Source organism: Talpa occidentalis, unplaced genomic scaffold (assembly GCF_014898055.3).
Source record: "Talpa occidentalis isolate TD23 unplaced genomic scaffold, MPIMG_talOcc4v2.1 talOcc4.9, whole genome shotgun sequence".
Taxonomy (NCBI): Eukaryota; Metazoa; Chordata; class Mammalia; order Eulipotyphla; family Talpidae; genus Talpa; species Talpa occidentalis.
Genome location: NW_023605305.1, coordinates 110,636,070 through 110,659,182, shown reverse-complemented (window position 1 = coordinate 110,659,182; position 23,113 = coordinate 110,636,070). Strand labels below are relative to the sequence as shown.

General features: G+C 48.5%; 1 protein-coding gene across 3 annotated transcripts in view; it reads left to right on the top strand.

The window, feature by feature from the left end:
* The window catches only part of NGF (nerve growth factor), a 47,506-nt gene extending 29,740 nt beyond the window's left edge, over positions 1 to 17,766 (top strand). Inside the window, exons 2-4 of one of the 3 annotated variants that reach the window (XM_054690924.1) lie at positions 4,442 to 4,527; positions 10,044 to 10,167; positions 16,868 to 17,766. In XM_054690924.1, coding sequence (XP_054546899.1) covers positions 4,499 to 4,527; positions 10,044 to 10,167; positions 16,868 to 17,617 — 903 coding nt within the window. In that variant the 5' untranslated portion in view covers positions 4,442 to 4,498 and the 3' untranslated portion in view covers positions 17,618 to 17,766. Of the gene's footprint in view, positions 1 to 3,723; positions 4,528 to 10,043; positions 10,168 to 16,867 lie in introns of those variants that run through there. The other 2 variants (XM_037500081.1, XM_054690925.1) reach the window with 2 other exon arrangements.
* The last annotated feature ends 5,347 nt before the right edge of the window (positions 17,767 to 23,113 follow it).

The following is a 23,113-nucleotide window of genomic DNA, read 5'->3' as shown; positions in this document are numbered from 1 at the left end:
AGTGACAGTGCCCGTCCCACGTCATACTGAGTTGAAGTTACCTTAATTGTAAAATGAGGATAATACTGACCTCCTCAGAAGATTTTCAGTATTTGAGAAGTATTTAAAACTATTTTTTAAAAGTATTTAGTAAGTATTTAAAAGAATATCTAGTAAGTAAACGGTACCTCACACACAAACACACAGTAAGTGTTATTAGTGGCAGCAGCCGTATTTCCTAACCCACAGGTTATGCTCTATATTATCTCACTTATTTTAATACATCATACGTATTACATTAGGCTTAAACCTAACATATAGGTAATTCTATCCTTACCAATGCCTCTCAGACAGCCTAAGGGAGAGGCCTAAGGGGGTTCTATGGGGGATTTCTGTTCCTCTCCCTTCTTCCCACCAGCTTCCAGTGTTGGCACACTCACCCTACTGACCCAGAAGGAAGAAGCTCCCCCTCAGTCTGAACATGCAGCAGGAGAAGCAGCCAGAGCGCTCCCCAACCTCCCCTGCTGGGGCCGAAGGACAGGAGAGAGCCCTACTCAGAGTCTGGCCCTAATTCTCAGAGGAGCAGGAGCCAATCAGTGCTGTGGGTTGGACTAGTCAGAAAACTTCCTTCTGGAGCTGGGGGGGTGTCAGGACCAGCTTCCCCTCCCCGCAGGGGCCTAGCACAAGGCCACCTGTCTTCAGATGTGAACAGAAAACCTCAAAGATGATTGGCAACATGTGTGCACTTACCCTTAACCCATGGCCTCAAGCAATGGAAGAACCTGGCTCCTTTTTCAGGATCGGTACAGTCTCTTCTTGCCCTGTGCGTGTGCCGGGTGCATGTGCTGTCCTGAGACATTCCTCTTTGGAGACAACTTTGTTAATGTGCAAGCTGAATAATGTCATCCTTTACATTCTTGGAAATACAGAGCTAGCACATACAAAAACAACCTCAGGAGGAAGAAAAATCAGCCGAATGGTGTGGAAAACAGGATAAAGTACAAGAGGAAGCAGGAACATCGATTCTAGACCCAACTCTATCTGCGTCTCAGCCGGGAGCCACGTGGACCTGAATGATTCATTTAACTGCTAATTAAATGACCCCCAGGCTGGGCTCTCTTCCAACTGCTGATTCTCTTGATGGGCCAAGAGGATGCCTTGGGGAACACTGGTCAGACTTCCCTCACTACAGAGTGTTCGGTAATCTTTTGGTGGTGGTGGTGAAGTAATGACTATGGATGGTGCTGATAGTAATGGTGGTGATGACAGTAGTGATGGGGTGGATGATCAGGGTGGCAGAACTCATGGTGGGGAAGACAACGGTGACAGTAAACTGGTGGAAGTTGGAGTGATGGTGGTGATGTGTAGTGACAGGAGGGTGGTGGAGACCAAGGGGGCAGTGATGGTGGAGGAGGTGATGATGGTGGTGGTGCTGGAGATAATGCTGCCTTGTTCTTTGCTTCTGACCATGAGACCTGACTTGGATATACGTTGTGATGGACTGAGAGGTAGGCAGAGACAGCGAGACCACCTAGGTAAGAGGACTTAGTGAGCACAGGTGCACAGAGCATTTGCTACTGGTCTCTGCCTATAACCCCAGCATGAGACTTTCGAGGTGATTCCTCTCTACGGGACAATGCAAGCAACACAGACATGCTTAGGCAGACCTACACTCTTGTTACTGGTTGTGAACTTTTTTGTGAACTGGTTGTGAGCCTCTTGAAATTTGTTTTGCTTTCTTTTGAGATTTTTATTTTTTGCTTTTCTATCCTATAAAAGTAAGTTTGAAGTTCTGTTTTGAGAAGCAGAAATCAGGCCCATGGAAAGAAGGTGCAAAGAGTTCAAAAGGAGTCCTGACAGCCCTGGAAAGGCGGGTGGCCCCAATGCAAGCAAAGAGGGGAGCCCCTCCCACAGTTAAACCTCAAAGTCTGGCTCAGGCAGAGCTGAAGAATAACCTGGTCAGTGCCCGTCACAACAGGGGAGGTGACCTGGGGCAGAGGTGAACTCTGGGGCCAGGCCAGGTGGCTGTGAGGGAATCAGGAGGGAGCTGGGGAAGTGTATCAAGCAATCCCCTTCCTGGGGACAAAGGGTGACACTCCAGGCTGGACATGGCAGAGAAGTCCCAGGAGGCCTGGAGGTGCAGATCCTTCCTCAGACAGGGGCCTCGTGCCAGCGACTCGGCTGATTCACAAAGAGAGGAGTGAAATGCTAACAAATGGTTTTCATTATCATCACACAGCCTCCACCCTGGTTCTATATGTGTGTGCTTTGCTTTTTGCTTTCTTTTTTTCATCTTTTCATGGGTTGTAACTAAACAATGAGGTGATTGCCATCCCAGCAGATTGCACAATATAACCAGAGGCTGGCTTGGAGCGTAGCCTTCTCTGAAGAAATGCTGGACAAGAAAAATAAGCAAGCTGGAAATAGGGAGGAGTTTGTTTTGCACAACACCTGTGTCTGTGCTTTAGCACTTGGAATGAGGGCGGAATGAGGGGCTGCTGAAGAGCTGAGATTCGCAGCTCCCCGCAATGCACCTGTCAGCCCGCCAAGGGCACCCTTCTCAAATAAAACACCAGGTTGTCAAAGTGAAAGGGGGCTCACCTAGTTACCCAGGAATATAAATTGGGACCACTTGTTTGCTGATATCACATGCACTGATGATCTATTTTGGTTGAATAAGCCGATGCAGCTGTGTGAGAGTTTTCCATTCTGGTCAACACGCGTTCACTAAGTACCTGCTTGAGGACAGCTACACAGGTAGAAAAATACCTAAGACTCGGGAAGTTAACACGCCAACAGATGCCTAAATTTGCCCCAAACTCCTGGATAGCCAAGCATAAATGTGACCATGAGGATATCTAATTGTTGCATTCACCTTGTCTTTCACTCTCCCTGCAAAGCAGCCATTACCCTAACCAGAGATGCCATTAACTCTACAGGGCCTGGCAAGTTTTAGAAACAGCTCAAGACCACTGTGCTCCCCAAACTACAGTCCCAGTTGGAGCAGCTTCCTGATTTCCTGGGACTGCGACGTGGATGAAGAAAAGGGATCATTTCGAACGCAAATGTTTCTGCGCATTACTTAGCATCTTTGTTGGCAAATGATTGCTGCTAATCGTCCCGCAGCTGCACATGGAACAGCGCCGTCTACACTTGCTCAGACGAGGCCATGGCGCATGTGCACGGCCAGGAAGGACGAGAGGCACCACTTCAAGTTCCACACCCAGAGCGCCACTAACTCGCTGTCTGATTTCAGGGAGATATCTTTAATGACACGAGTAAGAATGGTAGAACTATGTACCACCCACTGGCTGCCAGGCACTGGGTTAAATGCTTGTTTCATTTAATTCTCTCAATAACCCAACATAGAAGATATAATGATGTCAACTTTTAAGAGGAGGCACTAAGAGGTCGTCACTTGCTAACGATCATAGAGGTGGTAAGCACTGGGGCTGAGATCTGCCAGACCCAGGTCTCAGGACCTTGGATAGGCTGCTGGTCAAAATAGTATCTGGACCAAGTAATCTTGAATTATATAAAATGACAACTGAGGTTCTAAAATAAATTCGTTTATACTTCCAAATTCTTCACCATCCAAACTTACCTCTTCAAAAGTAATAAGATGCATGAGTTTTCTTTCTCTCAGTGCATGTGTGTGCCTCAGGGTGTGTGTGCACGTGTGTGCAGTGATCAACCAGGGAAAACTCTCTTCCCTCATCCTCGGGATTTCTAACTCCCCATGTTGTTCTGGGTCCCCAGGGACAGAGGCCCTCGGTGGGCCCCTTGTTAGCGCTGGAGTAAATTTCCCCAATGCAGACTTCTCTTTTCGGTCATGAAATCATGATCAAATGAAGCCTAAAAGAAGAAACACTAGAAGATTGGGAACGTTCTGAGATAATTATATGAGAATCAAGTGACTTCAGAAAGACAGCAGGTTTTCATCTCGCCTGACCTTTCCTCCTGCAATCCGAAAGAACTAGACGCAACTCCTGCACATAAGCTGAAAAATGCCCGTCAAATAGCCCCTCATTATAGTTAACCACCGATGACATTCCCCATCAGATTAGGCGTCTATGTTACCTCGCGGTGGGAGCCCGTTTGGGACGGGGAGAGGTAAAAACCCTGCACAGGAAGTAGCTTAACCAGCACAAAAGCCCCCTGACAAACACACACATGGAAATAAATTCATCTCAGCCTCGGGTTACCCAGGATTTGCATGTGAGGCATGTCTGGGCAGCGCTGGCTGAGTTATCTCTTTCATGCCTTGAGTCTGATTTTCTGGGTGTGAAGTCGGCAGACGAGCCAGGAAATGTCATTGTGGAGCAAGGGAGCTGGAGATGCGGTGGCAGCTGTCAGTCCAGGGCGGGTAGCGCGGGAAGGCGTCTGACGCGTCCTGGGCACTCTGTTGCCCTGGGGTGTGTTTGGTGCTGGCTACTTGTGATCCGTGTTTTCTTGGATGCAGGGTGGTTGAGGTGCAGCAATTTTGCAGTGAAACTGAAGTCCAACCGCTTCAACAGAAATGGCCTCGTCTCACGGACACTTTAACAAGTAAGGGTGACGTATTACTGGAATCCTTACGTTCAAGTTGCATTGTTCATCCCTTATCCCTCTTAAATGAAAGGATGGCCTGCCGGCCTGCCTGCCTGTCTTTTTTAAAGCCCTGGAACTCTGTGTGTCTGCTAAGCCAGGATTTTTCCTGGTCTCTTTTAGGACTATGGATCTTTAGCTTGTCTTAATTTCTGAAGTCACATCTGAATTGCATTACAGACTTATGTACCGTCTCTTGACCTATTGCTTGGAAACATACCACACTCTGAGAGGAAAAACCTAGCTCAAGAAGAGCGGAGGACATTTAATCCCATAAAGCAAATAGAATAAAGGACTTGGATCGACTTAGTATTCACTGGCAGTGACTTGTTTTCATTCATGTATGAGGTGCAGGTAGTCCCCTGAGGTTTGCAGTGGACTTGGGGACCTCGGTAGGTGCTCATATAATGGGATCTAATCTTTGACAACCGACCTGAGAGTTTCCTTTTTTTCCTCAATCGTTTTCTCTGTTCTTAGCCCCAAGTATGGGAAGAACAGACAGCTAAGGGCCAAAACATTGCTGAGATGGCTCTTTTTCTTGTGGTTTAAGGGATCAGCCAATTGGAGCCTAGAAGATGTTTTCATAGGGTCACAAAGAAGTTTGAAAAACTGTTGGATTGTTTTTGGCACTCAAATATAGATTATAGATATATCATTAGTATTACTAAGCGGATGTGCTATCCTGCAGGGACTGTTATTTGCAGTACATTCTTGCAAAAATACACAGCTCTGGACTCTGTAAGGAAGGCTGCTGGTGTTTAGATGTCTTCTCTTCTACCATGTGAATGCCATTATCATGCCCACACTGTGAAAAGCTCTCTGGGGTCTTGGCTGTGCAGGTGAGTACGTGTGGATTGCGCCTGCTGTGCACACCAGGAGGCTGTGCACCTTCATAGCAAATGCTGTTGGCTTCTGGAGTTCAAGGTCAGCCAATCATAAAGTTTTCTTCTTTGAGTTGCCTAACTCTCTGGGGACATGCTAGGAAGGCTCTTGTAATTTACCCTGAATCTCCCAAAAAGACACAGGGCCTTTTCTCTTCTGGGGAAATTTGACAAGGCACTCTAGAATTGTTAGCATTGAACTTTCTGGAGAAAAGGGCACAGTCTTGCTGAACCGTAATGCCTTCCTCAGTGCACCGTTTTCCTACTGCATGTGCCAAAACCACTAAATAGTTAAAACACATCAAATCATCTCAAAAGGGCCAAAATTACCTCCCCTCCCCCCCAAAAAAAGAGCTCCTAGTCAGCTCCTGGTCATATTCCATACTAGAAAGCTTTTGACTGGGCTAAAAATTAGGAAAACAGATTGGCAATGCAAAAGACTTCAAATGTTCTCTTATGTATACACTTGGGGTAAGAATAAACCGAAAGAGAAGAGAATTGAGGAGATCAGGTGTGGCGATGAAAATCCTAGCCATAGTACTGATAATTTTATCATGCCTTGGTTTCCCTGCTATCCAAAAGTAGAATGTGCCTATTTGGTATGATTAGGTAGGTTTTTTGGGAGGGGTCTGGGGACACTATTGCCATTAAGTTTTATGGAAAAAGTCTTGAACATTCCCAGACCCCCAAAGTAACCTACCAAGTCATACTAAAATAGGAATGTTCTACTTCCCATAGTGGGAGAAACCTGCAACATATTCTTAATGGCTGTCATTCCTAGTCAGTTTTCCCACTCACAAAACTCCACAGAGCAGAAGCTAGGAGAAAGGTATCAGCTGTGGTATCAGCTGCTCTTAGACTAGCTGTTGCTTCAGAGACATGAGAAGACTGGTCCAAGAGCTCTTTTTGGTCAAGCGCCCTCAAATCTTTGTTCTTAAAAATGTCAACAAATCCTTGAGCTTAATTATACTGAGCTAACCGTAGCTTCAACACCGACTGACATTTAAGTGGCGTGCAAATAGTGAAAATTCCAATTCACAAACATAAATTATACACAAACAACTGGGGTGGGCGGGGGGCGGGGGCAGGGGAGAATGAAACAAGCCTCAGAGTCTGAAAGTTTTGTCCTCAACCATCCTGTTGCCTATAATGTGAGCACGCATGTACTTTATAGTTTCTAAAATATATTAACTGCTTCATAGGTCCTCTTGATTGTTATCTCATCAAAGTCAATGCCAAGTTTGCCAATCATCCCATACAGCTATGATGCTCAACCCTGACTTTTCTTTGACACCCTAGCAAGCATTATCAAATGCTGGGAACCAGGGGGTTCTCCAAGCCAGTTAAATCAGAATCTTGGGAGGTGGGTGAGGCATCAGAGGTTTGTAAAGCTCCCCAGTTAATCTGGGGTTTGACTAGGATTTAAGGATTTGAGGAAAGGAGGGCAGAAGGAAGTAGGAGCCGGAAGGTAGACTCTCCGTGACTATGGCTGATGCCCATCACTCCCTAATGAACGTCCAGCAGGGGCAGTTTCCGGGAACTAATTCTTGATTGGATTTGGCACACTTTGCCCTAAATCTAATTTTCTTGGCTGAAATTGACCGAAATACCTTTGAGATCTTAAGAAACTTAATGAAACACTGAAGCAACCCCAACACAGACCTCAGGAGGTCTTCAAAAGAACATCCAGTTCTGGCAGACTAGGGCTGGTTGGAAGGAGGTTCTGAATCACAGGTCCAGGGAGCATGGTCTAGACACAGCGTTGATGATAGTGTGATAAGTTACAGTCAAGCCGTGGCCCACCACAGAAGACTCATTCTGGGTAGGCACCTCCCTTGTCCTCACCCCATGGGTATGCTATCCTCTAGAGCCATGGTTCTTAACCTGCATCATCTGCAGGACTCGTTAATATATGGATTGCAGGGTTTTACTCATACAATTTTTGATTTGATAGGTCTATGGTGAAGCCAAAGAATCCATATTTCTAACTAGTTCTGAGATTTCTGGTATTACTGTGGACCACCCTTGAGAACCACTGTTGAAGAGCAAGAGACCCAGGCCAGGCCCAGGTTGCCCAGGTCTAGATTTCAACCAGATTCCATTGTGCCCAATAAAGACAAAGAGAATATGGTCCTGAGATGAGCTGGAACTTATTTCCCTGCATTGTCAGAAGTGTGAGCACTGTCTGATTAAGTGATTACCCCAAGAGAACAGTCAGGGATTTAAAAATAGGTTTGTATTTGGGTTGTTTGTCCCTAATATCCTTGCATTAGAAATTGGTGATATTCAAATTGGATTTAATTTTAGAGCCCCAACCTTCACCAGCAAGGCACTAAAAACAATGACAGCAATTTCTCTGAAAGTCATTTTGTGTTTCAGTATTTCAGAGAGGGAATTGCTGCCTCAGGCGGCAAATCACCTTTTCCTTCCCCGAGTAAGGAAGGCCAAAGGTTTGGGAAATGGTAGCCAGTGTCTCAGATTGCAGGCAGACATGTGACGCAGAGGGCCCTGGCCTTCACCAAGGCAGGTTGTAGTCAGAGGACACCAGGGAGGGATCCAGAGTTTGCCTGCACAGGGCTAGGAAACCGACTGTGGTTGACTTAGAGCCAATACCTCAAGAAAGCAGATCTGCCTAGGAGTTGTGGAATTATTTACTTAGATCAACTTTCTCCTCCAGTCATCAAGACTGAAAACCTTCCTGCTTTGTCAAATATCCAGAATATTTGCAGCGAGTCAGTCTTACTTCCCTGCTTATTGCATAGATTAAAAGTAGAGGCTTTTTGTGTGACACAGGACATTACCATCAGTGGCCCCTCCACAGGTGGGCTCATGAGCACCTACTGGTACTTTAGGCCTATCACATACTCCTCACCCTCCCCTCAAGCCCCTGACTAAACCTGTTAAACCTCTAGCCAGTTCTTGAACTCTGGGGATCTGTAATGTCTTTCCATCCTTTTGTCCAGTTAGAACCTTAAGAACCCCATTCAGATGTTACTTCCTCTATAAATATGTCTCTGGTTAATCTGGTCAGATAAAACACATCCTTCCTTCTCTATGTTTCCATATCTTGTCAAGTGTACATACTTATCACATCGTACTTTAAATGCTTGCTCACATGTTTGCCTTTCCTCACTTCTAGAGAATTTGCTCTTGGCAATTAAATTTTATGTCTTAATCTTCTTTGTCCTTGGCGCCTAACACGTGGCATGCACAGGTTCTGCAAGTTTAAGTGTTCAAGTCATGAAATAAATGAATTTCAGTGTTTGGCAAGGAAAGTGTTCCTCGAGTACCCAGTGGGGGTGCAGACTGACAACGTGTACACCCACAATCTCACAGAGGATGAGAGTGGAGGAGACCTTAGCGATATCATCTGTGCCTATGGAGGAGGGAAATCAAAGATGCCTAAAGCTACTGAGTCTAATTCATACTCCCTTCTCCTTGCCTTTAGGATAAAGTCAGTTCCTGGCTGCATCCCTAGCCAGCTCCTAGCTAGATCCTTCCAACTTTCCAATGCATTTCCTACATCTCATTCCTGGGGCCTTTCCATGTGCTGTTCCTTCTGTCTGCAAAACTCTCGCCCTCATTGCTGTTCATCCTTCAGATCTCAACTTGAAGACCACTTCCTCCGAGAACCCTGCACTAGCATCCTAAGCGGCCCCTCCCTACTCTACCCTACTACCTCTGGGTCATCATGCCCTCCTTGTTTTCTTCCTGGATATAAAGAATCTGAAGATGTCATGTTTATTTACACAAGACTGTAAGTTCCGTGAGGGTAGAGACCATATCTGTCTATTCACTGCTGCCCAGAACCTCAAACATGGCTTGGAGTATAGCAGGTACTCGGGAAACATTATTGAATGAATGAATGAATGAATGAAGCACCTATGTGTGTGTGTGTGTGTGTGCGTGTGTATGTGTGTGCGTGGCTTATAGGAATGAGAATAGAAACTTTCTATTGCTTCAAGAACTAAAACCTAAAACTGAACAGAATTGTTTTCTCTATTTTATCATCTCCATGGCTTCTGATTCCTAAAACTTAACTTACGGCATGGTTCTCTGGGATTCCTGTCCTCGTGCTGCATGAGTCTTGGCATCTGCCCAGTGGTCAGGTGGACGTACTTGTTGCCATTACTCATCTGGATCTTCATCAAAGCACCCGTTTGTCCTCAGTTGTCAGGACTTTTGCTTCTACAGTTTATCTTTGTCATGTTGCTCCAGAGCTGGGTCTATGACATCTCAGTGTGTGTAACATACAGAGTTAGTCCATTTTGATGCTGTATGGGGGTCAGCAGGAGTCTGGTGTGAGCATAGAAGCCCCTGCCTTGGGCATCGGGTCTCCCAGGGATGGTGTCCAGGCAGAAACCAAGAGCTTTGGCACAAGAGTGACAGACAGGTGCCACCATAGGTCTGTACAAGGTCAGGACCCCGGAAATTTCAATATCTGGCCTCTAGCTCCTGATGCTGGTAAAACTCCAGACCCCAGGGGAATGGGGTTTGTCCTATTAACATATTCCCCCCTCCTGCCTAGGGGACAGTGGTCCCTCTGCTGGAGAATGTGGTGACATGCCCATCTAATACCAGCCTTGTCCTCCACAGAGTCCTGGCCCTTGGTCGTGCAGTCCAGGGGACTAGATGGCATGCTGGACCCAAACTCAGCTCAGCGTCCGGACCCAATAACGGTTTTTCCAAGGGAGCAGCTTTCTGTCCTGGCCACATTGAGGTAAGCGCCTATGGGGCATCTGTCTCTGAGGCTCCTGGCTTGGGAGTGGCCAGATCAGCTGGAAATGTGCCCCAGGCTGAGGAAGGGGCATGACATCCAGCTGATCAGCAAAGGCGTGGGGTGCCTTCCAGTGATCCAGCACATATGAGGCTCCCCCACCCCACCTAGGAGAGCCAGTCCTTCAGGCTCTCAGGCTGGCTCCTGGCCTCCTGGGACCACAGAAAGCATCTGATCTGCCACCTCCAAAGTAATAGACACAGGACCTCAAATACAGAGAGCACTGGCCAGACCCGCCACACAGCCCCGGGTGTCTAAGCACCAAGCTCTTGTGAGACAAAGGGTTCTTGATCCCTCTTCGTGCTTTTGGCCATGAAATGGAGGGTGGGGAGAGACAGCGCTGGAGACAGAAGCCAGGCCCCGAGTTCCACCTCTACCATCAAGTTACTCACACTTCCTGCTTCTGCTTCCTCATCTATATGGCGGGAACAATAGGTGTATCTCCAGGTGTGTGACAGTTAATGAGACAGTTATGTCCAATAAATGGTCACGATGAGAAATACACTCTCACCTCATTCATTTTAAGAATTCATGCCAGTGGTTTCTGTTCCCACTCTGTCCTGGATTAAGACCAACGATCCACAGGTGCCTGTACCTGCCAGTGCTTCCGGCTGCATATTTCTATCACGAACATTTTAAGTGCTTTAGGGTCAAGTCTACACGATGCCCAGAAACTAGACATCAAGCTAATTAACTATCCAAATGTTCCCTGATAGTGGGATTTGTGCCCTAAGGAAGATAAAACTCACAGTCAATTGAATGGAATTTTCATCAGCATAAAAGCAGCCAGGACTCATCAGTAACCAAGTGTGTAGCCTCAGGCTCTTTCTTCTTAAAGGTGCCTGGCAGAGCAATGCCAGGCACTGCACACCCCATCACTTAGCCTCCCCAAGGTCAGCTCTCTCCTCTTTAAACTGCAAGGATTGGACTTGGTTGGTGGGTCTCAAAACGAAGCCTCTAGACCAGCAGCAGCAGCACCTGGCAGTTGGTGAGACAGGTAGATTCTCAGCACCCCACTTAGACCTGTTAAATCAGAAACCCTGGAGGTGGCCCTTCAGTCTGTGGTTTAGCAAACTCTCCAGGTGATTCTGACGCACGAAACCTCTGGACTTGATACCTGATGTCCCTTGCAGTCCACGCGACCCAGTCTGGGCGATGCCAGCAGAGGCCCTGGCTTCTGCCAAAGCCTTTCTCTGCTGCGGCCTCAATTCTACCTCCTTGGGGAACTGAGGAGCCACAAAATTCCTCTGAGTCTTTACAACGGAAGACAGCAGCTTGGTTATACTGAGAGAGGATGGAAGCCAAGAGTAGAAGAAGAAATGACCCTCAACCACTCTCAAAATGTGGTGAGGGAGATGGAAGAGAGGAAGCAGGAGGCTGTCTTTCCACCTCCTCTAACATTCCCGCGCCCCCCACCAATAACAGTCAGTGACCCTGGTTCGCTGATCCAATCTCAAGTCAAAGAGTCCAGAAGATCTCTTGGCGCCACTCCCTGTAAGGTTGGAATGATCCTGCTCCCTCCCTTCTGCAATGTTTCTCCAAAGACACAGTTGCCAGTCTTCTCCCCCAGCGCCCCCAGCCTCCCAGCACAACTATCTGGGCCAGTTCCGTGGCTCTGCCTTGCAGCCCCCCGTCTATTCAGGTGAAGCCGGCATCTGTGTGGAGATCACCTGGTGTAGGAAGTTTCTCTCATTTTTGGAGCTTGTGAACCACTGAAATCCACAGAATGGACGACCAGCCCAGGAAAGGGCAGGAGAGCTGGGCAGCCCGTCAGAGTGGACAAGAGGCAGCAAGTGGCCCCTCCATTCATTTCCCTTCCATGCTGGGAGGAGCGAGACAAAATCAGAGCACTCACCACTCAACAGGGCATTTTCTTCATGAGCCACTAACTGCTTCTTCCCGGCCAGTCATCAAGCAGAGCCCCAGCCAGGATTGTCATCCCTTCAGGAGCAAAGCTTGAAGGCTGTTTTTTTGTTGTTTTTTTTTTTTTTAATAAATAAATAACTCCTCCTTCTTCACTTTAAGGAAAGAGCATACTCTTTTGTAAATTGCTCTCTGCATTATATATCCCTAGACTGGGAAAAACACCAGCATTTTCTTTTCATTTATCGATGATTTTTTCAAAGAAATAATTTTTAACTTAAAGGCTTATAAGGATCGTGTTCTTATGAATCAGTTAAATATTTTTTTAAACATCTTTTCATTTGGAACCCAAATGAGAGATGGATTTGCAGCATTTTCAAATCATCAGCAAACAGTCTGTCCACTATGCAAATCTCCATGCGATTAAATTCCACCAGGGGGCCTCCCCTGGTGATGCAGGCGGTTGAGCACCGAGCAGTGAAGCTTTCCACAGCCTCTGCAGCACCGGTTCGATCCCAGCCAACCGGCGAGGGTCCCACATGGCGTAGCAAATCTCTCCTGTCGTGCCCACTGCTCCCCTCAGCAGTCTATTTCGTCAGTCTGCCTGTTCTGTTCCCCGCTCTGTCTCTGGTGAATCCTCTCATCCTCCTGCACATCTGGCCTGTACCCCAGTTCTTGTATAAATAAATAAATCTTTAAAAAAAATTCCACCAGGGAGCACACGTCACCCTGACAGCAAACTGAGAAGCAGCATTAGGCTCTAGGAACTTGGTGAAGCCAGTTCAGCAGAACAAAGTACTCGCTTAGCAGAAAACTTTGGAATCGCTTAAACTCAAGAAATGTCAGACTTGGAAGATACTTTAGCCATCTCGTCTCAGATGGAGCAATTAAGAAGCATAGGAAGAAGGAGACTTGTCCGCATGGTCACCGGCTCTTAGAGGTGGCGGTACCTGTAACTGCTTGGTCACCTGGATACAATAAAGAGGAACAGGACGCTTTTCTGCCTTCAGTCGTTAGCCCTCTAGGCTGGAGGGTAAAAGAACATAGCTGTCCCAAGGGAGCGTTAGGAGATGACTTGAGGGATGGAGAGGGACAGAACTTGTCCATTGGGAAACAGTAGAAGCTCCCCAGTAAAGCTGGCCTGAAAATAGGGTGTGTTGAAAGATAACAGGAAGGACTCCAAGCAACAGGAGCAGCAGAAAAGATAGCAGAGGAGCCCATGGGGGATGCGTGGTACCAGAGTTTGAGCCTAGCGTGGCCTCAGGGAGGCACAGAGCAGGCACTGCCTTGGAGGAGCTGTTTGCCTGCAATGCAGACTCAGTGAGGGGCATAGGAAGGGGACGGGGCCTGGCCTGCAGGGTGGACAGTCCTACTGGCTGACCGGACAACTGGTTCACCACTGGGCCCTTTAAGCAGGATGCTGTGGCCAGAGCAGAGCTTTTAGAAGTTAAATGGGGCAGGGCGTGGAGAATAGACATTGGGAGACGAGAGATAAATATAGGACATTGGTTGGGAGATTGTTCTATGACCTCAATTAGGACCACAGAGGTGAGAATGGGAAGTGTTTTCAAGAGATGTTACTGAAGCAGAAGGCTGGATAGAAGGCGCGGGAGAAAGGAAAGTTTGCTGATGAGTTGAGCTTTGGAACTGGTGAATGAAGAAATGGTGGTTCCTGTAACAGAAAAAGGAATGTGTGGAGAAACAAGTTTAAGAGAGATGTTTACAAGAGAAAGTAGCTACAGAACTACTCTGTGAAGCAAGTGGTCCTAAATGGGGCTGCTGCTGTTGAGCAAAGGTGGGGTAGGAGGGGAACATGGTTACTGTAAATGAGGAGTATGAGCATGAAGATTTAGATTTGGTTGTCTTACATTTAAAATGTCAATATTCATGGAGAATTACCCATTGGGAAGCTGGAGGTTCGGAACTGGCTTTCAAAAGGAAAGTTGTCTCTTGGTCTTTTTCCTGGTCCCTTATTTAGGTTTTCTAAATTCCTGCTATGAGTGAGACCATCCGGTATGTTTCTTTTTCTTTCTGGCTTATTTCACTGAGCATGATTATAATAAAGAAAAAATCAAAATCAACAAGTAACTATAAACCAGAGACACACAGGGTGCAATTGTATGGGGGAGGGGTGCAATTGTATGGGGAATATAACCAAAATGAAAATGCTTACATTGTGCAAAAATGAAAAATGATGTAAGAATTATATAAAATAATAAAATAAAAAAGGGAAGTTGCGTAGGGATCCTGGTGCAGCATCAATTGCACAGAAATTTCAGCAGACTGTAGAAGACCATGCGCTCACCAATAGGGAAGCCATAGAATGAAGCAGAAAACTCCATCAAAACCTTCCATTTTAGCCATTTTTTTTTTTCATTTCTCTATCCAAATTCTAAGTTACTGATTTGGATGTAAAGGGATGAATTTCAGTTTTATCTTTTCCGGCATCCTCTACCTGATGAGAGATAATATCATATACTGAGAAGACGAACGAAATGAAGAAGCACAAGGAAAGGACTTAAATTAGCTGCCAACTGAATAAGCGGTTCTGTAAGACTTGGTTGGATGTTTATCTCAAGACCATTAGCCAACAAAGCCAGTGGTGGTCTGAGTCCAGATGTGCCACCACCTCCTCTGTGTGGCCAGCTGCAGAATTGGAGCAAACACAGACATTTTTCAAAGTAACCAAAGGGAAAAGAATTTGGTGGTTTTATTCTTGGTGCCTCACCAAAGAGCTGTCTATTTCCAGCTGAATCCAAGCACAGCATTGAGGAGAATGCATTGCTTTCAACAGATTAGGAATGTATTATGTGGCCATATGCACAACATTCAAAAGAAACCAGGAACTATGGTAGAAAGGAGGCAGATGCTAAACTTCTTTGGCCATCCCTGGTCACTCTTCTCTTCATTTTTTTTTTTTTGAGGACCTACTACATGCCAGGCATTGCACATGGCCCCAAAGATATTTAAATGCAAAGAGCAAGCTTCTAAAGCACTCTTAAGAAGACAAACCTGTAAACAATTATCCACAGCCATAGAAGGTTGTACCCAATGCAACAAGGAAGATGAGGGGGGTGCATGCCCCGGGATGGAGTGGCTAAGGCATGGCTCTGCCTCCAGGTCCTTGCAGTCCGTGGAAAGACAGACTCAAACCACGATGCACTGAAAGAAGCCTGGGGGAGGGAAACCATGAAAAGTTGTGGATGGAGTTTTGCTTGGAGAGGGAATAAGCCACGATACAACTGAAGAAGATAAAATCCTTGACCACAGGAGACTGAACTGACTCAGCATTAAATCAGATTGAGAGAGCGCCTATTTAATCCTAACTGGACCCCTGGGAATAGTGTTTATTACCTGCTTTTTATCAATGAAGAAACAAAGGTTCAGAAATATTAAGCAGTGTCTTCCCTCTATTAACAAGTAGCCCAGCTAGAAATCCAAATGCAGTTTTCTCACCCCAGTTCCAGTACAGAGTTGTTTTCCTCATGCACACACACACACACATGCACACTCATGCACACACTTCCAAAGGTGTGAAGCAGAAGTGATCATTGTTGATTTGGGGTGATTTTAGTAAAAGGTGAAAGATTTATATGATCTGAAGAGAAACCAGAGTATTGGGGTGATTTTAGAAGGAGAAGGTGGTAGCTGTGCCAGAATGGAAGAGCGGGCAGCAGGCAAAATGATGTGTGCCAGGGGAAGAAAAGATGGGATGTGTAGGACTGGAAGTTTGAAACTCCTCTCTCGGGCAAACCTTTCACCCTACCAGGAAGATCTAGGTGAAGCTTCCCAGAGGTGATGATTGGTACATGTCTGTCTGTCTGTCTGTCTCTCTCTCCCTCTCTCCCTCTCTCTCTCCCTCTCTCTCTCTCTCTCTCTCTCTCTCTCTATATATATATATATATATATATATATATATATATATTTATATTTGTCATGTGTGACTAGGCACTCACCAGAATTGAGCTCAAAATACTATTTGCACAATTACGTGACCAAGGGGGTGGCCGTTGGTGGACACCCATTGTGCAAGGGGGCACATGCTCCATGGCTTGCACTGACTCTTGGGAACACTAACTCACAGACTAATAAGAAATTAGAAGCAAATGCATCTGATAAGTTGAAAAATGTCACACAAAGAAGAAATGTTATTCAAATCACGTTTCTATGTGAGGGCTGGTGGCTGAATAGCTGGACTGGCTAAGATGTGCCCCCCCCACCCCGCCATGCCTCATGGATTCAAAACAGGGGTTTGGACAGCTGTCCCCATTCTGCTGTCTGAGGGGGCATATCTGCTGCTGAAGCTGAGAGGAATCCTCAGCAGCTCTTACCCTCCCAGGGGACTCAGACACCCAGCAGGACACAGTGCCGGGAGAGGTGTTGAATTCACCTGCTCCTGGGCACAGCACCTCTGCCACACCCCGCCTGCCTGCAGGGGCCTCAAACTGGCAGGCAGAGAACTCAAGGGATCTTGTGAGTGGTGCACCCAAGTTCATTGCCACCCACAGGGCAGGGTTGGGGGACTGTGTCCACTCCCAGAAAAGCTCACCCACAGATGGGGTAGCCAGCCCCGGAGTCTGCAGCCTTGTTGCCTGCCTGTCGGCCGCGTTGTTACTGTCAAAGTGACCCGATCTGGGTGATAAACCCAGAGTCCTCCTGGCCGCAGCCCACAGGCAAAAGTTCTTTGTGATCGTCTGGTCTGGGGAAGTCCCTTCGGAGGGGCCAGCAGCCCTGCAGGACACCTAGGGCCACAGACTAACTGGTTTCTGTCTCCCGGCAGGTGCTCAGCGTAATGTCCATGTTGTTCTACACTCTGATCACAGCTCTTCTGATCGGCACACAGGCAGAACCGCGCGCAGAGCGCCATGTCCCAGCAGGACACGCCGGCCCCCAAGCCCACTGGACTAAACTTCAGCATTCCCTCGACACGGCCCTCCGCAGAGTCCGCAGCGTCCCGGCCAGTGCAATAGCAGCCAGGGTGGCCGGGCAGACCGGCAACATCACTGTGGACCCCAAACTTTTCAAAAAGCGGCGACTGCGCTCCCCCCGCGTGCTGTTCAGCACGCAGCCCCCACCGGTGGCCGTCGACCCTCAGGACCTGGACTTTGAGGCCGGCGACGCCGCCTCCTTCAACAGGACTCACAGGAGCAAGCGATCGGCGCCACCACTGCCGTCCCACCCCATCTACCACCGCGGGGAGTTCTCGGTGTGCGACAGCGTCAGCGTGTGGGTGGGAGACAAGGCCACCGCCACGGACATCAAGGGCAAGGAGGTGATGGTGTTGGGCGAGGTGAACATTAACAACAGTGTGTTCAAGCAGTACTTTTTCGAGACCAAGTGCCGGAACCCCAATCCCGTGGACAGCGGGTGCCGGGGCATCGACTCCAAGCACTGGAACTCCTATTGCACCACGACTCACACCTTCGTCAAGGCGCTCACCATGGTAGGCAAGCAGGCCGCCTGGAGGTTTATCCGGATCGACACGGCCTGCGTGTGTGTGCTCAGCCGCAAGACTGGGAGGCGAACCTGACCTGCAGGCCAGCCCCCTTCCCGCCCCTCCACACTCTCCTGGGCCCCTCCCTACCTCAACCTGTAAATTATTTTAAATTATAAGGGCTGCATGGTAATTTATAGTTTATACAGTTTTAAAAATCATTATTTATTAAATTTTTGGAAGCATACTGTGTGCTGGTACTCTGGTCATTTTCCCAGCCTGACCTCCTTCAAGTCTTGGGGTGCTGCAGGGTGAGTTGTTCCCAGGCGCACGTGGCACCCCACCTCTCCCCAGCCAGCCCTGCAACTTCAGGAAGACTGAGTGGTGTCAGATATTAGCCTAAACTGGGCATGATTAGGGAGGGAGGTGTGCTAGTTTGCAACTCTGCCCGCACCAAAAAAATGTTGCAGAAATAAATTCTAGTCTTTGGCCCAGGCAAAGGAAGAACAAGCGGTACTTCAGGAATGGTGAGGTCAGGAGAAGCTTTATTACTCAAGCCTGAGGTCTCAGACCTGGGTAATCCCGTAAGGGCTGAGCACCTGTCTAGAGACAAAGATTTCTTTTATACACAACCGTCTTAGACTGATAACATTGGTTAGCAAGCACAACTATTTGCTGTAAAACTGCTGGACAAAGGGGGAAAGATGGACATTCGGGGATGTCCTTTGAGAGATAAATCAGCTTGGCCAGCTATCCGACCTTGTTAAAATGTAACCTCATTTAGAGAAGCTAAAACTCAGATGGAAGCTCTCTAAGGATAGGTTTATCGAGTAAGCAAACTTGTTATTTACAATTGCATTGGATTATTTACTGCACCAGGCCCAAGACCCTTTAGCAGAAAAGATTTATTTGCTTAGCAGTTCTTTCCAGTACCCTCGTCATTTTTCCCAGCCTGACCACCTGCAAGTCTTGGGGTGCTGCAGGGTGAGTTGTTCCCAGGCGCACGTGGCACCCCACCCCTCCCCAGCCAGCCCTGCAGCTTCAGGAAGACTGAGTGGTTTCAGATATTAGCCTAAACTGGGCATGATTAGGGAGGGAAGTCTGCTAGATTCCAGCTCTGCACTGCATTCCAGAGCCAGCACTTTCTAATCCTAGGATTACCTGCCCTGCAGCCTGGATCCCTGAGCCTTGATTGCTTCACCTCTTGGGAAGTGCTCACTCTGGGCATCAGGGGGCCCCCCACACAGAGGCCCTGCTGGGACCTGAGGGATCACTCTCCAGACCAAAGGATATTTGCACCAAAGACCTATGAGGCTGGCTTGGGAGAGACCTGCTTTTTTGCTAAAAAGCTGCCTGGAAGAACTATAACAAAATGATTGCATGAGGCCTGCCATGGTAGGTCTGGTTTCATGTTGAGAGCGCCCCAGTTCTGAAGGCCAGTCCTCCATTTATCCCCGGTGGCTTCCTGCAGCAAGACTTCATTGCCCCAGAAAAACTTAGGGCCTCCCGCACACCCTTCCACCACGGTGGCCCCCCGGCAACTTGCTCCCAACATTGGCCTGTGTTCAGGGGAGCCAGAGGCCTGCCCTGCCTGGAAAGACCATTTGAAAATGTTTTCATTCCTAATTAGGTGATTTCCGCAGAGATCAAAGGTGGACAGGGCATGGGGCCTGCCAGGAAGATGGCAGGGAGAGAAAAGACAGATAAATGGGGTGACCCCAACACAAAGAGGCCAGGAAGGCGCAGGCAGAGGTGGGGCAAGTCACCGGGAACAAAGGCTTTTTGCATCCCCCGCCCCCACCAACCCACCACCCTCGCAGAAAGCCAAACCCCAGGGAGGAGAGCAGAGCTATGAGGAGGAGGGAAGCAGGAAAAAGAACGAATAGGAAGGTCTGTCAGTCACTTTCATCAGCATCCCCCTGCCTCCCAGAAACCCAACACCTGGGGTAATTTCCTTTTTGCTTGGGGCAGGAAGTTTGTGCTTATCAACACTGACTTTGTCAAGAAGTCGCAAGAGAGACCCAGGGGACAGACAGACAACCCAGCTTGCCCCCAAATCTTTTTGGGGGGGGTGTGTTTTCCCCGAAGGCACCCTTTATCCCCCAGACACAGCACTTCATTGAAATAGAAATTTTGCTTTCTTACCCATCTCCTTTCCCCCAAGATTAAATGTCTACTCTGGTTTTCAAGAGAACAGGCCCAAATTGTCCCTCGTTAAAAAAAAAAAAAAACCTGACAGTCATATTCATATTCATTCCTCCGGAACCCGCATTGTCCCACCCCACCCCCAACTCTATCCAAATAGGGCAGATCAGAAACGGAGTGAGCTCTGGCTCCAGAGACATTTGATTAGGGTAACTGCATGATGAAGTGTGCCCTGTTTTTCCTATCAAAGCTACTGCAATTGGAATTCAGATTTATGTTCAACCAGAACATTCTGTGCTGAGATATTTGTTCAGATAAAGACTTGGGGGGAGCCTTCCTACTGACCTGTGTCTGTGGCTTTTGTGACCTTGGCCTTCCTGCCCCTCCTCAAACAGTTCCAGGGGGTCCTTTCTTCTAAGAAAGGCCTGCTGGGCCTGGAGGTGGTGAGCTGGCTGGTGAGTGTGGCATTTGGGAAGCCACCAGCCAGGGGGCATCTACACCAGCACGGAGAGTCCAGAGACAGAGTCCCGGCTGGGGCATCACAACTCCTGCACCGGAGTCTCCTTCTAGACATGAACGACCCCCCCCACCCCCACCCCACCCCAGACCCGCCCCACCAGCCCGAGGGAAGGGTGGAGGCTGAGGGTGAGGAGACAGGAGGTCTCCTTTGCCCCACAGGCACCTGCAGCCTTGCCCAAAGGCAACATTCCCTGTGGGCCGAGACCCCGGTGCAGCCTGGGAGCCAGAGTGTCCACACACGCTTGGGGAGAGCAGTTCAGCTGAACAGACTCCAAACACAACCGGAGCCTGATGGTCCCTGCAGCAGGGACTCTGCCCTCCCCCCTCCCGGCCCCCCGCAGCGGGGAGCTCTGGCTTCCGGGCCCACCAGGCTGCCCCTGAAGAGGTCGACCTGCTTCACCAGGGCCCGAGACCCTCGCAGCCGTTGTAAACCAGCTCACAATCACCGGTGGTATTTATTGGAAGAGGCAGCTAGCTGCATGGCCCACGAGGGCTTCCTCCTCTGTCTCACTGAGGCTTTCCAGCCTGGCTCCCCAGAAATCCAGAGGGTCAGAGCACATCCCTCTCCCCTAGCATCCTCGCCAGAGAGTGGCCCTCAAGCAAGCCAAAGAAAACCAGCGGAGACTCCGTTCTCCAGCCTGACACAGTCCAGCCCTCATAGTGACGCTCAGGCCGCCTCAGCTTGAGGCAAAACTGGCTCAGGGAGACGGGGCGACATGCCCAACTCCGGTTTATAATCCAGGTATGCCCCCAGCCCTCCCGGCGCCCCAGCCTCCCTTAGGTCTGCTTCTCCTGCCAGTAGAGATGTGGAGGTTCAGCAGCAGACAAGGCTGATGATGTTCGTCCCATGAAATGCACAAATGTCCCTCCTGAGGGCCTCAGCACGGTCTCCCCAGCACCCCCTGCATTTGCGCCACAAGACCTCAGTGCAGAGGACCCCTTGTTGTCTGCTCCATGGAGAAAAGGACCGGTTCCTCGGAGCAGAGGCGTGGGCCCCCGGGGCACGGGGACCGAGCTCTGCCCTGTGACCTCAGAGCCTTTCCTCTGCAGGCCCGAAAGGAACAAATGCGCCCCGGGCCCCAGACGGAAGAAGCAGCCAGTATGGTGTGATGGTCCAAATGCAGGCTCCAGACTCTAGACCCGACTCCCCCATGCCTAACTCCGCAAACTTGGCAAGGTGCAGTTCCTCTTTGACTTCAGTTCTTGCAGTTGTGAAATGAAAATAATCACTCCTGTGTCCCAGACTTATGAGCATGAAGCAAAACCAAGTATTTGGAAGTAAACGGTCAAATCCTCTGCAAGAGTAAGGCGGGAAATGTATCCTAAAGTAACAGCCGCGCCGGTACTCACCCTTTGCTGGCAGATGGACAGACTGGGTGCGGGAAGCTCCAGCCAGAGGAAATCATGGACTAGAGATGTGGCGTGCAGGCTGGGAAGGGAAGAGCAAGAGCAGCAGGTTAGGAGCATGGGCTTAGGAGTCTGCAGATAAGCAAGATACTTCTACTAAGGCTGTGTGACCTTAGGCAAGTTGCTTCACTTCTCTGAATTCCTTCATCTGTGAAATGGAAACAATACAACTTTTCTGAAAGAGCTGAGAAATACTGTACCCTACACACACCTTTACGCAAGTGCTTAACACTCCGGAGGTGGAAAATTTTGTTTGAAAAGAAGAATTCAAGATTGAGAAACCTTGAAAGGATGTTAAACAAGGTGGGAGAGCTTTTCACAAGCAAGGAGGTTGGCATGCAGACAGCTGCAGAGATGTCTCATAGTTTATTCTGGGAGAACAAGCAGTTCTAATACACACAGCCATCGTCAGGACTTACTTGCCACGTGCCATGACGGTGCTTAGAGGTTTATGAGGACTTGCTCTCAACAAGCTCTGGGTTCCAAAACTAAGAGCACCTTAAAGGAAAGTGCCAGAAAGCTGTGCTTTCCGTTTGCACACATCACTGCCAGAGAAGTGTTCCAGCTTCTCCCGGATGTGTTTACTCCCCCAGCCCTTGGCAAGTTTATAAACCACTGGCTCTGGGAGCTCCACGTGTCCAGCACGTGGCTCTGTTTTGCTCCAATTCACTTGGTGGGAGGGGGGCAATGGAAACGCTCTGGCCCTCTCCAGGTTCACCTGGTTTGTGGAGATGGCTCAGGAGGCCCAAGGCCAAGATTAGGTAAGGCAGGCCCTCCCACAGCAGCAGCCTGAGGACAAGCCTTCCAAACCAGGGCTGCCTTAGAATCAAGGCTGTATCCCCAGCACCTGGACTCAATCTTATGCGTGGCAGGAACTCAATCCAGGTCTTAGGATGATGAGGAAGAATTGACTTCCCTTCTTTGCCACCATCACCACCCTCCCCCACCCATCTGTGCCTATCCTGCGCCAGCAATAAATGGGTTAATGGTCTGAGTTCCTTCCTGAGGCCACTGTGTGGTTGTCAGCAGAGTGACCTTCAGAGGCTGGCCTCAGCACTAGCTTGACTGAGCGACCCTGGCAAATTACCGACTCTCTCAGCCCTTCAGTTTCCATCTATGGAAAATATGGGTGATAATAATAGAACCTGCTCTCTTGAACTGCTGGGCATTTCATCCAGTGCCTGGCACATAGTAAATTACTGTATATGAAACACAGGAAAATACACACAGTTATATATACACATATTCCCACAAACAAACCAATATACAAATACTTTGCCCCAGAGAGCTAAGCAGCAGCCAAGAAGCAGACATTCAACACTCACATGCACCCACACACCGACTTAGAAACACAGAGCAACACACCAATCAGTGCAAATAAACTTTCTGTATAATATTGCAGTGATAAGACACCATGGTGGGGGGGTGGGGAGTAAACCAGGGAAGACTTATTGAAGGAAACAACTTTCCAATAATGTTTGGAAAAAGAAGTTGAGTGGTTATTGTTTGTGCTGGAGCTCC